The 15,385-nt window shown below is 53.7% G+C and overlaps 1 protein-coding gene across 3 annotated transcripts in view; it reads right to left on the bottom strand.

The window, feature by feature from the left end:
- TET3 (tet methylcytosine dioxygenase 3) overlaps positions 1-15,385 on the bottom strand; it is a 65,770-nt gene that overhangs the window by 16,828 nt on the left and 33,557 nt on the right. For all 3 annotated transcript variants that reach the window (XM_072978909.2, XM_072978910.2, XM_020780123.3), the window contains 2 exons: positions 5,656-8,377; positions 1,251-1,341 (listed from right to left, as the gene is read on the bottom strand). In XM_072978909.2, the coding sequence (XP_072835010.2) occupies positions 1,251-1,341; positions 5,656-8,377 (2,813 nt within the window). The remainder of the gene's footprint in view (positions 1-1,250; positions 1,342-5,655; positions 8,378-15,385) is intronic.

The raw sequence follows: 15,385 nt of genomic DNA, 5'->3' as shown, positions 1-15,385 counted from the left end.
CCTCTTAGGCATCTCCCTGCCTGGTCTCGAGGCCTGCACAGGTAACTCAGCCGCACGGCGTGTCAGGATGACTCGACCTATTCAGGTGTCTATGAGTCAACGGCAGAGGTGTAACCCAATCGGTCGGGACATGTGGCCGCCTGCCTGCATACCGTGTGCGATGCTCGCTTTCTCTGCTCCCTGAGCCAAGCTAGCGGGCGAAGAAGAGGATACGGATTGAGCCAAGCCCATCCGCCATTCTAAGGACTTCCTGGACAAGCCAGGAAAGGCCATCGTTGGGACACCCACTGAGAAAGACGGCAGGCACCCCTTTGCATTCCAAGGAGAGGAGCAACCCAGGCGCCCCCCCCCTTCCAGTTTTGAAACAAGGGCACAGGTCAAGACCGTTCTCTGGAGCAGGGCTGGGACCACAAGTATCCAGGCCACGTCACTTCCACTCTGGGAACACCTCCCCCCCCTGCCCCCCAAAATCCAGATGGATGTCTCACCTTGGTTTGCAAAGCACACCTTGGTCCCGGTTTGCCAACCCTGGCAGTTTACTAACCTACACTTACTGCTAGAAGAAAAGCAAAGGGGACGTTGCAGGGGACAAGGCAGGACCAAGGGTGGCCTTTTTGCTCCTCCCAGGCCCAAATGTCTGAATTAAGAGAAGGTTGTATTTCCACGGATTTCCGCCCCGCCCACCCCGCCCCTGCAAAATTAACATATCGACACCTGCAATTCAAGTGAAACACTGCGCCAGCGCATTAACTCCATGGACAAAACTTTCATTTGCGAATCATGAGCTGTTAAGAGGTCAACCTAGACCCTGATTGGTGCTTCCGAGTCACATGACCAAATGCCTGCACTGACTCCTTGGCTTCAACCACGTCTAGCAGCTGAAGCGAGAGGCGGGCATCGGCACTCCCATCCCCTGCCGTGCCGTTCAATTAACACACCTCGAGCAGGAAGGACCACAGGGACCTGCACCCACCTGGCAGGGGTGTGTTAGGGTGAGCATCCCTCTAAAAAGCAGCAGCAGGTGCCAGGGGCCGTCCCAGTTGGACTTTTGCATGGAAGAAGCAAAATAAGATTCCCACAACAGCCGTTATCCGTGGAGGTGGGCACCACGGACTTGCACGCAAGAAGCAGATTCCCTGTAAGGCTTCAGGGGGGAGACTCCTTTGCTGCCGAGACATTCCAAGTGGCGCTATGGGGAATTTGCCTCCCCCTTTATTCTCCCTGCAAAGAGCCCCTGTTCTGCCGCTCACCGTTCTTCCATGAGTTCCCTGATGGATGCCACAGTGGGTCCAGAGCCCAGGTGGGTATAATATGGCCCTTCATCCTTCTCGACTATTTGTTCTGTGAAAACACAAACACATGCAACCAAATGAGACAATGACTTCATCTCAGAGTAATGGAAGCAAAGTCACCACCAAAACCGGCTGAAGGGAAGAGACACGGAAAGAGGTTCTCAGTGGGGAACTTGATCCATGTTGCTAGGAGAAGTCGCACGGCAATGCAATCCATCAACCAATTCAAATCAATCCTATATAAATACTTAGGGGAGGGTTTAGAACAAAAAGGTGGTTCAGATCCGCCTTATTCCCTTGCTGAAGACAGGCAGCTTTTCCAGGCCATGAATAATAAAAAAAGGGGGAGAAGTCTTGTTTGCCTAAGGTCCAGGATTCAAAGGGGCATTGAAGGGGCAAAGGGAGGAGGGTCAAGCCTAGAAACTGACCCTTAAAATCAACACCTTCAATCCCCTGTTCCGGTTGTGCACCCTCTGATCCCAGAGAGGTGTGACTCTCCCCTCCTGCCTCATCTCATCTTCACCTTTAGTCATTGGCTTGATTTTCTACACTCCCCAAACACCGAAGCTCTCTGGACTGCAGACAAAACAACAGTTAAGAAACAGTAGAATGCAAACAGGCATTAAAAATAATCTGATCTTTAAAACAACTGATGGAATAAAACCAAAATAAAAAGCCACAGAAGAAAGGAGTCACAGTGCAGAGATATAAAAAGCACCAGCCTGTTTTTTTTTAAAACAGAAAGGCTAAAAATGATCTTCAGCCCACAGCCCAGAGGAAACACCCACCCGCAGCAGGATGGGTGCCAGTGGCTCCCGTTCGTTTCCGTGGGGCTCACGCAGGCAGGGAGAGCGCGCCTCGGCGGGGCCCGTGAATCACCCACAGACAGCAGTAACTCCAAACATTACAGGTCAAGCTCAGCTCTCCCAGGTCTTTAAAAACAAACCCCACAAAGTATGGTTTTCTGTTTCTGCTGAAAACGCCAACCATTCAAAACCTCCAAGCCCCAGAAAGAAGGTTGCTTAGGGTCCCTGAAAAGGTCCAGGTTCCCATCTATGGGTCAATTTTAATCGGAGCTTGGAAAATTACAGTACTTTGAAAAGTAATTTGTTATTCCCAGCAGGTAGCCACCATTACAGTTCCATTTGTCAGAAAGAACTAAAACAGCTGCATATAGTTACCCAGGGGTGGGGTGGGGGAAGAATCAGCATACAGGAGCAAAAGCCAGTGCTGAACTGAGTTATCCTCCCCCTCCCAACAAGGGACCACATCTCCCTAACTAGAAAATGTGTCCATTTTGAATGTCAAACTCCAGTTTTAATGAACCCCGCAACAGGCTAGCCAGCAGCAAATGTTAGCCCTCTGCAGCCTCTCTCTCTCTCTCTCTCTCTCTCTCTCTCTCTCTCTCTCTCTCTGCTAGCAGTTTCCCATTATCCCTGCTCAGGGCACCGTTTCCAAAGCACCTCTGCTCCGCAATCTGAGCCCAGCACAGGAGACATCCCGGGAAATCAAATCCCTTCCCCTTTCCCAAACACGAAACGCTGAAAACGGAATGGAGGCTTTGAGACCACTGGTGCAATGGTCCTTCAGGGAGCTAGGAGTTTCCCCAGCCCTCTTGAACCTTTTGGCTTAACTGGATAAAGGAGAAAGCTGTGCAGGGTCTGGGCTGGGATCTATTTAAAGGGTGGAGTGATGCTGCTGGAAGCTCCCAAGAGGAGGAGGAGGAGGAGCTCACTGGTTTGGCTGGAAAAAAGAGGAAGGTGCACAAAAAGGCAGGGAGGTGCAATCCTGCCCCAGAGTTACACATGGCCTCTACCCCAGGCTCCGAAGAACAGGGGCCACCCTCTCCAGGCGATCCTCCCGTACGTGCTGCTGACTTCCTTACGCAGTAGCTGGAGTGTATCTGGGCACAGAGCGCGAAGATGCGAGATGCATTGCGTGGATCAGGGGGCAACCCATGTGGGATTTGCATGAGGCTGTGCACGCATGTTGTTGCATTTTCAGGACGGCGTATTTCATCCTGGAGCACTCCGTCCTTCCCAGCTAGGTTCCGGGAAGGGGGGGGGAAGCCCCACCCCCTCAGCCCGGCCAGCCTCGCAGCAGGTCTCTTTTGCTTTGAAAGACCACCGCTCACGGGATTTGCCCTTTGTGTAAAGGCAGCCGGCCCTTTCCCTGGAGCCCGGCGGACCGACACAGGCGGGCGCTGGCCAGACTACCTTCGGCACCCATGCCAGGAGATTTAAAGGACAAAAGAAATCCACCAGCACAGCAATCCTCTAAACTGGCCCCAAATCTTGGCCCGTTCCAGGGCCGGGGTGGGCGGGAGAGGAATGTTCATGCACTGGCATGGCCTGCTGGCCAGATGGCCTGAGCTGAGCTGCCACCGGCCCACCGGGGGTGGGGCAATGAATCAGCAACATAATAGGAGGGAAAGGGCCTGTTGAAAGCAGTTCTGCAGAACCACCGACAAAAGCCTGGAAAGCCTGGACGTGAAAAACCTGTCACCTGGAAGAAGACAAAGGACCGGGTTGGCCCGCTCCTGGCCACGACCTGCCAATCTGGCCGGCTGCCTCTTTGCCAGCATCCTTAAAAGCTGTGCTGGCAAGGGCTGGATTCTGCCAAGGGAGAGGGCAGATATTCAGCCCACTGAGAGCAATTGAAGTTGGTTTATTGCCCGGAGTAGCTACACTTGAGTTGAACAATAAAAATAACCTCTGCAGAAAGGTCTTGTCTGGCGCTGCCATGGAAGGGGGGGCCTGGGCTGAGTCACAGCCCCTCTTTAAGATGCAAACAAAAACGGCCAGTATCCCTCTCCCAGAACAGCCAGCCAAGATGGCAAGACTGGAATTCTGGGAGTGCCGTCCGACAGACACCTTGACACACCGGTCAATGGGAGAAGAAAGGCCACAACGGGAAGGAAGGCTCTGAGGCAGAGCGAGGCCTAGCTGGGCCACCTGGAGGTAAAAAACACATGTGTGTTTTCTTCCAAAAAAAAAAAAACCTTTTAAGAAAAAAAAATGGCCCAAGAGTTACTTTCATGATTAACAACCCCCCCCCAAAAAAAGTTCTAAGATGTGAAAAATGCACAGAAATATTGTCATCTTACACAGATGTAAAAACCTGTACCAGAAAGCAGGTGAGAAAGGTCTCCAAGATAGTTGCCATTTTGTATGCAGTGCTTTAAGCAATACCATCACACACACACACAGACACACACAGACACAGACACACACAGACACACACAAAACCTGTGAGTAACCGGGTGACTCAGCAGAATGAACTGGGAAGGGCACACGCTTGTCTAGATGTCAGGATGTTTCCTGCCCTCGTGTTCATTTGGGTTTTCAAGGAACACCAAAGTGGGGGCCAGTTATTATTATTATTAGTTTTAGTTATATGATGCGCATCTCCCAACAAGGGACCCAAAGCATCTCAGAAAATTAAAATTATCACACATTTAAAAACACAGTAAGTTAAATATTAAAAGACAAATTAAGCAATACACGTTTAAAATTAAGTTAGAAGATTAAAACATTACAACATGGAAAAGATTAAAATTATCTGCTAAAACGGGGTTCAGGGATTCAGTTGTGATTGTTCAACACCTGCCTAAAGAGATGGGTCTTCAGCTTTTTTTCGGATAGGATTTTCAGAACGAGGAGAGCACACACCACTGGTCCCTACCACTGGCCAGGTGGCCAAGCCTCCAGCCGGGCAGAGGCGAGTTCTGCCCGCTGAGACGGAGGCCCCTCTGCCAGCCTCGGCAGACCTGGCCCACCTTCTCTAGCTACCTGCCTGCACACAAAAGGCCAATGTCCCTCTGCTACTGTAAGCCCTACTCCAGGGGCATGACTTGGGACGGGATTTTTGGATTTCTTGGACCACAGATCCCATCATTCTCCATTCTGGGAGTTCCACCTGACAGACACTTCAGTGTGGCTCACCTGAGAGAAAAGCCTCGGCTGGAATGCTCTGAGGCTGAGCTAGGCCTAGCTCCGCTTAGCTTCCTGTTCAGAAGGAAAGCTCCCAGCTAGCACTGGGGCAGGAACACAGGGAGCTTGAGCCTCTGCTAGGCCTAGCTCAGCCTCAGAGCCTTCCAGCTGTGCTCTTTCTCCCAAGTGAGCTACATTGTCAGGTGTCTGTCGGGTCGAACTCCCAAAATGCTGAGTTATGGGAACGGTAAAGCAAGAAATCAAAAAAAAAACACACTCAGACATGGCTACACGCCAGTTCCCATGATCTCCCACCATGAGCTATGCTGGCTGGGGCAGACAAGACCTGACGGCCCTCCCGATGGCCCCCCTCTCGGGAAGACCTCCTTCTCCAATTCACCCAGCGTGGAAGGAGAAGGCGCACGACTCACCTACACAGTCGCAAGTCGGGAACTCAGCCTGAGCCCGCTTGGCAGGGGTGTCCAGCAAGCTTTTGGTGGGGGTGTCCAGGTATTTCAAGGGAGATTCCAAAAATCCACTGAGAGTAGGCGTAAGTGGCACTTGATCCTTGGTTGGAGTCCCTTCCGCGGAAGCCGTATCGGTGTTTTGGTTTTCATCAGAGTAAAAGCACGTGGTGGAAACCACCGTGATAGCACCAGAAGATTCGATTTTTATCTGCTTGGGGGACCGAGCTGCAAAAGGGTTTTCAAAAGGCTGGCTGGCCCCCGGTTGGAGGGGGAAAGGTTTAGGGCCCAGGTTGGGCGCACCCGCCGGAGGCGTGAGATCCCCGGTGGCCGGCGGCTGGGCGGCTGCCTCCGAGCACCCTGGCAGCTCAGGAGAGCGGCTCAGAGAAGACAGCTCTGGCTGCGCAGGCGAGGAGGGCTGGGCAGGCAGGGCCCCCTCCGGGGGAAGCAGGGAAGCCGGAAGCTCAGAATTCGGAAAGCTGAAATGGTCTCCAAACTCCGCCTCGAACTGCTTGATCAGTTCCTCCAGCTTGTCATCCACCGGGATGGGATTCTGGGCACCAAGAGGCTGGTCCGTCGAGTCCGTCAACCTGCAGAAGGCTTCCTGGTGCCCGTGGCTGCTGCAGGCGGCAGTGGCGGCAGCGGAGGAGGAGGGGGCAAAGGTAGACACCGGGGGGCTCAGCTCAGAAGCAGGCTTGCACACAGAATTCTCCGGGTAGGAGCCACGGCTTTCCTCCTGGCGAGGCTGGCAGGTTTCCTGAGTGTTGGGGGCCAGGATTCTGGTTTCAAGTAGCTTCTGCAACGGAGACGGCTCGGCAGGGCGGGGCGCCAGCGGAAGAAGAGGCCAGAGCTTGGCCGGGCTGCTGGCGAGGAGCTGCTCCGAAAGCACCTCTCTGCTCGGGCGCTCCGGGGTGATGGCGGAGCGGAAGCCCTCCAAGCTGATCTGTCTCGCGGGCAGGAAGAGGGGCTGAGCATCCTTCTGCTTCGGCTTCTTGATCTGGGCTTGCTTCCGGAGTGGCTTGACGGCCCCGTTCTTATCTGACTGGACCTTCCTCCTCCTCTCCTTGATGGGCTTCTCAGGCGGCTTGGGGGGCGGCTGGGCGGGCGCGCTGGGAGGCCACCAGCTGGGCAGCGGCTCCGGTGTGGCCCCTCCTCCCCCCCGAGGGACGTTCTGGTCCAGGAAGAGGCTCCGCTTGTGGTGGAGGTGTTGCTGCAGAGCCCTTTGGGCCTTCTGGTGGGCGCTGGTCTCTTGCAAGAGCTGCGACAACTGGGGGCTGGAGGCGGCAGCTTTGCGAGGACCCAGAGCCTCCTCCTTCTGGGCCGCCGGCTCCTGCTTCGGCTTGACTACCCTCGCTTTGCCCGGCATTGCCTCCGGCCGCTTGAACACGGACTTGATGCAATCCGTGGCACTGCCCAGCAGCTGCTCCAGCTCGGCCATGGGATCGCTGACCAACGAGGATGGCGGGGTGCTGGCGCTCAGCCCCCACGGGCTGTTTTGCAACCTGGCCTCTTCGCTCCACTGCTCGGGGAAGGCAGCCTTTTGCGGGGTGGAGCTGGCGCCGGGGAAGAGGGCCGAAGGCTCCAGGCAGCCGCCGTGGTGGTCAAGGCAACAGGAGGAGGAGGAGGAGGAGGACGCCAGATCCTGAGCAAGTTGCCCTTCCTGCTGCCAGGAGGAGGGGGCTGACGAAACTGGGGCCAGGTGGCGATTGTGGCCCATGTACCCTTCTTTCGAGGCCTGGCCCTGGTAGAGCTCAGCCCTCGAGACGGCTAGCACCGAACTGGCGGGGTTGTCTGGCAGGAAGAGGGAAGGCTGGGCCAGTTGGGCCTTGGAGGCAAAAGCCATGGCTTGCAGGGGGCTGCGGACAGGGGAGGGCGGCGCCTCCAGGGCTGGCTCGGGAAGCACCGAGGAGAGCTGCGTCAGGGCTTCAATGGCGATGGCCGTCTGGAGGCTGATGTTCTTCTCCTTTGCAATGTTCAGTGCACTTTGGGAAAAGGGGAGGGCCTCCGAGGGGCACGGCGGGGGCTTCTCGTCCACAGCAGGCACCTGCTGATGATTAGCACCATTGTCCGAGGGGGGTGGCGGGGCCTGGAGGCGGGGGCCCGGGCTGCCGCTCTGGCCCTCCCCGCCCGTGACCGACCTGATCTTCTTCTCCAGCCATTCCAGGTAATCCGGGCACTCGGGCCCATCACAGTTGCAGTTGGGGGGCTTCCGGCCGTCCTTCGCCAAGGCCAGGGCGGCCTTCAGAGCTTTCAGGTCGGCAAAGGTGAGGCAGCTACTGGAAGGAGAGCCGGAGGCTTCCTCGCCTGCCCCGCCCTGGTTCATCTCTGCATTGAACCGTTCGTACAGCTGCATGCTCAGCAAGGAAGGGGAGGCCAGAGGGCCCCGCCCGCGCGAGGACAGGGCGGCCTCGGCCGCTGCCGAGAAAGCCACCAGGTTCTGGGCGTCCTCCAGGTTGGCGTTGGCAGAGGATCCTCCTTGGCTGGGGGCATCAGCCATCCTCTCCCAACGGGGATCCGGCTCGGTGCGTGGGCTGCCGGGCCACGTGCTGGCCTCCATGGGCACGACCCCTCCATTGGCCCAACCGGACACGTGGCCCTCCTTCAGCCTTCTTTCTTCCGGGTGGCTAAATGGCCCTCCTTCCATTTGGCCTGTTTTGGGTCCATCAACTGAACTGCCCTCCAAACCAGCCTGAAAAGAGAAAAAGGAAACAGAAAGGATGAGTTCCTCTCCTGGGCTGGGTGGGTGGAGTTTCTAGAAAAGAGACCTGCTTTGCATCTTAGGGCCTGGGAGGGCCCAGAAAGATCTCTGGGTGGGCAATTCACACAGGGTTATCCCTGAAGGCCCACTCAGTCAAGAGAAAACGCCACCCTCGGCCAGAACGACAAGACACCCCGAGACACACAGTGGGAGGGATGGCAGCGTGGCCACCCCCAACTTGGAGGCGTTACTTAGAGGCACCTTCAGAGCCCACTTCCTGCCTGCCACTATGAGGATGGGAACGAAACCTGGACCCCCAAAGTTTGTCCGGGGCAGAAGGAGAACCCCAAGAAGCCCCCCCCAAAATCCTCCCCTGAGGAATCTTCGCCTACACCTTTGGCCCTTCTCTTTTCCCAGGTGCAAGATGCAGCCTGGAGCTCTTCCTACACGTTAGCACCAAAAGATCTGGCACAGGGATCCCAAATGCTGGTGAGTGGACACGCTTATCATCACAGGCCCAAAACTCCTGCTTCATGATGGCCGGCGGATAGCAAGAGGACATGCCCACTTCTGGGTCCCCTTCCTTCAAATTAGACCTGAGGAAGATGAAAGTGGTGCTTTAAGCCACTGGTTCTTAACCTTGGGTTACTCAGGAGTTTTGGACTGCAACTCCCAGAAGCCTTCACCACCAGCTGTCCTGACTGGGGTTTCTGGGAGTTGCAGTTCAAAAGCATCCGAGTAACAAAGGTTAAGAACCACTGCTTTAAGCAAACAGCCCATAACTTTGAGCTGTGTTAGGAGTCTCTCTCTCTCTCTCTCTCTCTCTCTCTCTCTCTCTCTCTCTCTCTCTCTCTCTCTCTCTCCTCCTCCTCCTCCTCCTCCTCTTCCTACTCCCCACCCCCAGTTTATGGTTCTGGGCAAATCCACTGCTATCCATATGGCACATTCTTTAACATGTATTTGTTTCCTTAAATAGACTTGCTTTTGAAAATTCCTCCCTGTTAGCAGATAGGACAGGATGCTGTTAGGACCGTTAAAATGCTCACAACTGGAAGCAAAACCAAACAGCCCCCCCTTATTATCCCTTGGGCACGGGCCTTTCTGGACTGGGCAAATGGAATTCTTCCCTTCCTCACCCCAGGGGACTGGTGGCCAAAGGAGTCCACTTCTCTCCCACTCAGACAGCTCCGCACGCCAAGACAGGCTTCACGTTTTCCTCTGTCACCATTAACAAGAACTGAGTTTTCAAACAAACATTAGGAGAAACGTCACAGGGGGCAGAAGCCAGGAAGCCAGGGGACAGGCTGCCTGAGAAGCTGGTGGCGTCACCCTCACCGGGTGTTTTCAAATATACCTCCTGAAGATATTTCAAAGTGGTGGATTCCCGCAGAGTCAGAGGGCTCGCCTAAAACACCCCGGCAATCCATTGCAACTCTACAATCCTACAATCTCCCCGAGGACAAAGCTTGGGAAAGGCAAGGTCTTCACACTGTGCCCAGATGTCGTCCAGATGTTGATGATTACTGGTGTGGGCTTAACATGCCCGAGAGTGTCTCGAACCAAAACGAACAATGGGCCAGCCACCACCACATTACATCTGACAAGAAAAACATCTGGGAGGACAACGGGACGTCCGCAGGATGAAAGCTTCACCTCTAAGCACCTCCACCTTGGCCATAACAGGGGAGGTAACTGAAAACATGGAGACGCCCCTGTCACGCACGCTGGGGGAAGGGGTCTGCCGATGACGTTGGTCTGTTTTTGTTTGCAGGACAGGCCCCGACCCCTCCCTCCTCCCTATTCCATTTGTGGACAGGTCGCCCCCATCAGGCCCAGACAAGCCAGTCTGTGTGGGCCAGGAATGTGGAGCAGCCATGGGGGGGGGGAGGGCCAGGCAGCGGCTGCCTCCCTGACCCTGACCCACTTGGACCAGACGCAAGCCACTGCTTCCAGTGCAGCTGCCCCCTCCCTCCCTCCCTCCCACCTCCTTCTCCTCCTCCTCCTCTGGCAGTGAGGACCAGCCTCACCTTGGCAGGAACCTGAGCGGGGGGGGGGGGGGAGACGGACAGTGCACAGTCCTGTGGGTGGATATTGGCAGAGGACAGCTCGTCAATGGATGCCCTCGTAAGGATATACAGAGGGGACCTCACTTGGGGCTGATCGGCACAGGGCACAACAGTCAGGCTCAGGGGCTTCGGTGTTGGAGAGAAGCACAAACGGGGAAGCCAGCCAAACGCTCTTAGAAGGACTGAAGACTTTCTAAGGCCCGTGGGTCCAGCACGAGGCGGTCAAGCCCAAGCCAAGAGGCCGGATGGATCTCTACTCATACTCCAAAGGCCACGTAAGGGGGAGGAGGGGGAGGGTCAGCTCAGGTCCCGCATTTCACGCCAAGGGAGGGGAGGTTTTCTCTCCCGGATGCATTCCTGGGAGGACAGGGCAAAGCCACTGCAAAGCCAAGCCTGCTCCCAGACCACCCTCCCGTATCTCGTGGCACCAGAATCCACGGAAAGAGAGCAACCAGATGCTCCACTTCTGTTCATCGACACTGTAGATAATCACAGCCGTGGGACTGCCTGGGGGCTCTGAATCACGGCATCACTCCCTTGGCAAGAAATGTCATCCAGATATGCACAAAAAGACACCCACGCACCTGCACCCCGACACACACACACACACACACACGTTAGGGCCGGGCCGGCTCTTGCTCCTTTTCATTTGACCAATATGTAAATTTATGTCCCATTTTTATAGTATCAATATCCCTCCCAACAAAGCAACAATATATATTCCTACTTTCCCCCCCATACTATATATATTTCCCCATATGGGGAAATATATACAGCATGGGAAAAAGTGCTCCCAGAGAACATGAACTTTCCAGAGTAAAGTAGGAATCAAGAAATGGTCCCATCCTTCCCCTCTGTTTTCCGGCTTCAGTCATTACCCGTTCTTCGGTCCTAAATCCTGGCAAGGAGCCAGCTTGCCCTTTAGTCTGTCCTTTAAAGCTTCTTTCCGGGAGGATCAGATGGAAATGGGTGTCTTGCCACCCACCGCAAGGATGCTGTCCCGAGACGCTTTGGCTGCCCCAAGGTGCCTCCACAGGCATCGCCCAAACAGCAAGGGCCTCATCCTTGGTTCATCCACAAGGAGATTTCTGAACACAGGGACTGCTTGGCCAAAACTTTGTGGACAGGCCACCGAAAAGGGGAAACTCTGGAGGAAACTGTTGTGAGAGCCCGAAAACGCCGCCTTGACCCAAGAGGGGTGCTGTTTTGTTTTACCTGCAAAGCTAGCCTGCAGAGAGGATTGGCAGGGGTGGGTGGGGTTCCGAATGTTGCAGGATGAGGTCCTCCAGAAGAAGGGGAAGGGGGCTCACTGCTTCTCCCTATGAATTCCCTACCAGTGGCCCACCTGTGACTTTGCCAAGCGACCCATGGTGGAAACGCAGGGCTGCCGGGGGGGGGGGGAGCCAGAACACCCAAGAAAGGGGGGGGGGAGAACCAAGGGCAAAGCCAGCAACAAGCAGGAGGCTTGCACTTTTTATGGACCAGGGAGAACCACTGTTTTTGGGTGTGGAAGCAAGCAAAGGAGAGAGAGAGAGAGAGAGAGAGAGACTAGCTAACTGTTTTCACAAACCAGCAGGAAGAGAAAGGGACTTTGGTGCCAGAAAGGAGAGCGTCTCGCCCCTAGAAAGGAACCACAATACAAAGGCTCCTGAGGGTGCCCAGGGGAAACCCTCCTAAAATTAGAATAAAACAATATTTCCCACTCAAACTACAACAAGACAATGGTTGGAAAGCTTGTTATCAAGACAGAGCAGAGTCCCTAATGAAGTATGTGTGCTGCTACAGCTAAAAAAAAAAGCCAAACAAAGCAATGCGTGGGGACTTAAAAGAGTCCTCTGCTGCAATTAGGCAGCAAAAAACTAAAAAACGGTTGTGCACTGAGTGTTGCAGCTATGCTTATTTCATGCATGCATGTGTTTTGTGTTCACTTCTTTGGATAACTGCCTTCCAACGGGATAAACTCCATAGAAAACGTACAAGGCAGGGACTAGACTACAACAGGCACAGACAGCTTTAAAAAATGAATAAATCCCCCTAACAACACAGGCTGCAGGGGCAACAGTCTGTTCAGTTACCACAAGATATGTCACCTGAACCATCTGCCATGCCTGAGACTTCAGGACGTTAATAAAAGCATTTAATTTTGGAACTACCTACCAGAACTTGGTGCACAGCCTGAAGGAGATGAATTATCATCGAAAGCTTGCTGGTGTTTTTATGGTTATGATTATGATTAGTAATAGGCCAATAAAGGTATCATCTGTCCCTACATTTGTAATATTTCTAACCGGTGAGACATGCATGTAACTCAGGTTAGGGTGTAACCAATAAAATGGCATTAAGAGAGACTAATGCAATTTCACTATTTCAAAACAATCCGGAGCACTTTAAAATGGCTTAATAGTTAAGACAAAAAAAAATCGACTGAAAGGTTGAAGCGCAAGTCCATCCCCAAAGGCAAACAGCAAGGTGTTGAAAGAAAGGCAATGTGGGTGCCCGTCGGGTCTCCCAAGGGACAGCACACCAGAAATGGGGCGACACATCGAAGAAAGCCCGCTAGCACTGGAACACGGTGGCAGGGAGCAATCACAAGCGATGCACAGCTGAGCACTGGGGGGTGTGTGTGTGTGTGTGTGTGTGTGTGTGTGTGTGTGTGTGTGTGTGTCTGTGTCTGTGTCTGTGTGTGTCTGTGTGTCTGTGTGTGTGTGTGTGTACACACACTAAAACAAGGAGTTATGATTCCGATTCTGCCAAATACTGAATTGAATCAGGCTGGTTAGAATGATCTAGGAGCTGTTTAGATTGAATGGGGCTCCCCCCAAAGCAAACTCAGTCTGGCCCTAAGTGTTATCTGTGGTTCAGAACCACAGGGACAATGGGAATGCCATATTTTTTTTGGTTATCTTTACAGCTGCTGCTTCCAGTCACAATAACCAGTGCTTTTGGGGCAGGACACTGATCTCATAAGGTACCCAAAGTAGTGAGGTGGACATAGTGACAGACTCGGAAACCAAGAGATCTGAGTTCGAATCCCCGCTTGGCCATTGGAGGAGTGGAACTGGTAAAAACACTCTTTAAGTATCTCATCCTGAAAACTCTGTTAGAGGCACAATACCTCAACTGACAGCCACAGAAGGCCGATGTGAAACACTGCAAGACTGCTTCTGTGTTCAATAGTTCTCCATCCCAGAGACAAGAATTTTGAAAGAATTTGGCAGATTTTGTGTGTCCTATTTCGAGCACAGCGGGGGCAGGCGGGGGGGGGGAGATTTGGTGCCGGACTGAAAAACAGAATGTCACCCTCCAAGTTCTCCTTTTGCCTCAATTGTTTTTATGTTGTCTTTTTCAGTGTAACTCATTGACACATTTATTTGATTTTTTTTACATTGTTACTATATTTTTGTGGTTATTATTTAATGTGTTATTGTTTTCTATTTTGCTATGAACCGCCCAGAGTGGCCTTGGTAGCCAGATGGGGTGAAACACAAATTAAATAAACAAACAAACAGATAAAAATTTGCAACAGTATCACCTGCCCTGTCTGGCTGCACCTTCTGGGACTTCTACACTGCTTGAACAGAATACAGAAACACAGACTCAGAAAAAACTCTTTGGTTTTCATTTATTGTAACTCCCTCCCTAAGCTGTCCTTCTGAACTTCAGGACGGTGGAGAGTGGCCTTTCACAAAACTTTTGACACCCCGTCTTCTGAAACAGAGACCAGAGGCAGCCCCCCCCCCGATATTTCATAAAGTTTCTGCCAGAGACCAAAAACTGATAGGCCATCAACCCTTCTGCCCCTTTAAAAAACGAAAAGAGAGCGAGAGAGAGAGAGATGCCTAACACAAACTTTCTAGCATCCGCTCGTCTGCCATGGGGTAGGCCTGAAATCCCATCCTTCGGGGCTTCTATGCTTCCCCATAGAAATGTTTGCTATCTGTGCCACAAAATAAAAAACGGGGTGGGTGTTCAGGGATTTCCACCCCCCCCCAGGCTGTGCATTTGGATCTTATTGGTGAGTGTGGGGGGGGGAGATCCAGTGCAGCTCCCTCTCCTCAGGGCACATCCCAAGCTGTCTTTCTGGGTGATGCTGCCATGTGACACCACGTGAGGAACCACGGAGGACAGGCAGCCGCAGACCTTCTCCGACCAGGGCTTCAAAGTTCCCACTCACAGGCTCTGTGAAGATCCCGGGAGCCGGTCCCACAATGGCCGAATCCCGGGAACAGAACTAAACTGAACCGGCAGAGGTTGGGCGATACTGGAGACCCAGGGGGGTGTTTGCAATTTCGCTCGCCCTTCAGTGCTCCAGAACGCTTCTGGCTGAGCAGGGAACCCGGGCGGTGGGAGAGCCTGAGCTGTCCTTTCGGGGGGGGGACCCCAAACCCTCCAAGCGTAATGCGATGTCAGAGAAAAGAGTCAACTTCCCACACCTTTTCGTTTCCGTCAGGAACCAGACCCACGTTGTGAATCTCTGCAGCAAGACGACCCAGCCCCCTGCTCACCCCCCAAATGCACCTCTTCCAAACTCAGCCAGGAGCTCCCAGAAAGAGCGGGGGGGGGGGGAGTGTTTCTCAAATCCATCTGGAAGGGGGCCGGCATGACTCATGGGCACATTGGTGTCACTGGGGATCCCAAGGTGAGGAAACCTGGACTTTGCCCCTGAGCGGAGGAAGCCCCCCCTTCCCCAGCACAGAAAGGAACAGGGCAGCCCCCTTGTGCCCAGGTAACCCCCCCTCCACCAACCCGCCCATCCCAGGAAACTTGCAGTTTTGAACCCCCGTCTCACTTTCAGGCTAGGGTTTTCTCTTCTGGGAGTGGGAGCCTCCAAAGAGGCACATCTGGGAAAACCACCGGTTAGGAAAACTAAATTCTTCAGCTGATGTATTTGGGGGGGGGGGGAATGCTTAGCCTTTTGTTTTGTTTCTTCATG

Source organism: Pogona vitticeps, chromosome 8, assembly GCF_051106095.1.
Source record: "Pogona vitticeps strain Pit_001003342236 chromosome 8, PviZW2.1, whole genome shotgun sequence".
NCBI classification, from domain to species: Eukaryota; Metazoa; Chordata; class Lepidosauria; order Squamata; family Agamidae; genus Pogona; species Pogona vitticeps.
The sequence above is the reverse complement of the archived record's forward strand: the minus strand, read 5'-3'. Positions and strand labels throughout refer to the sequence as shown.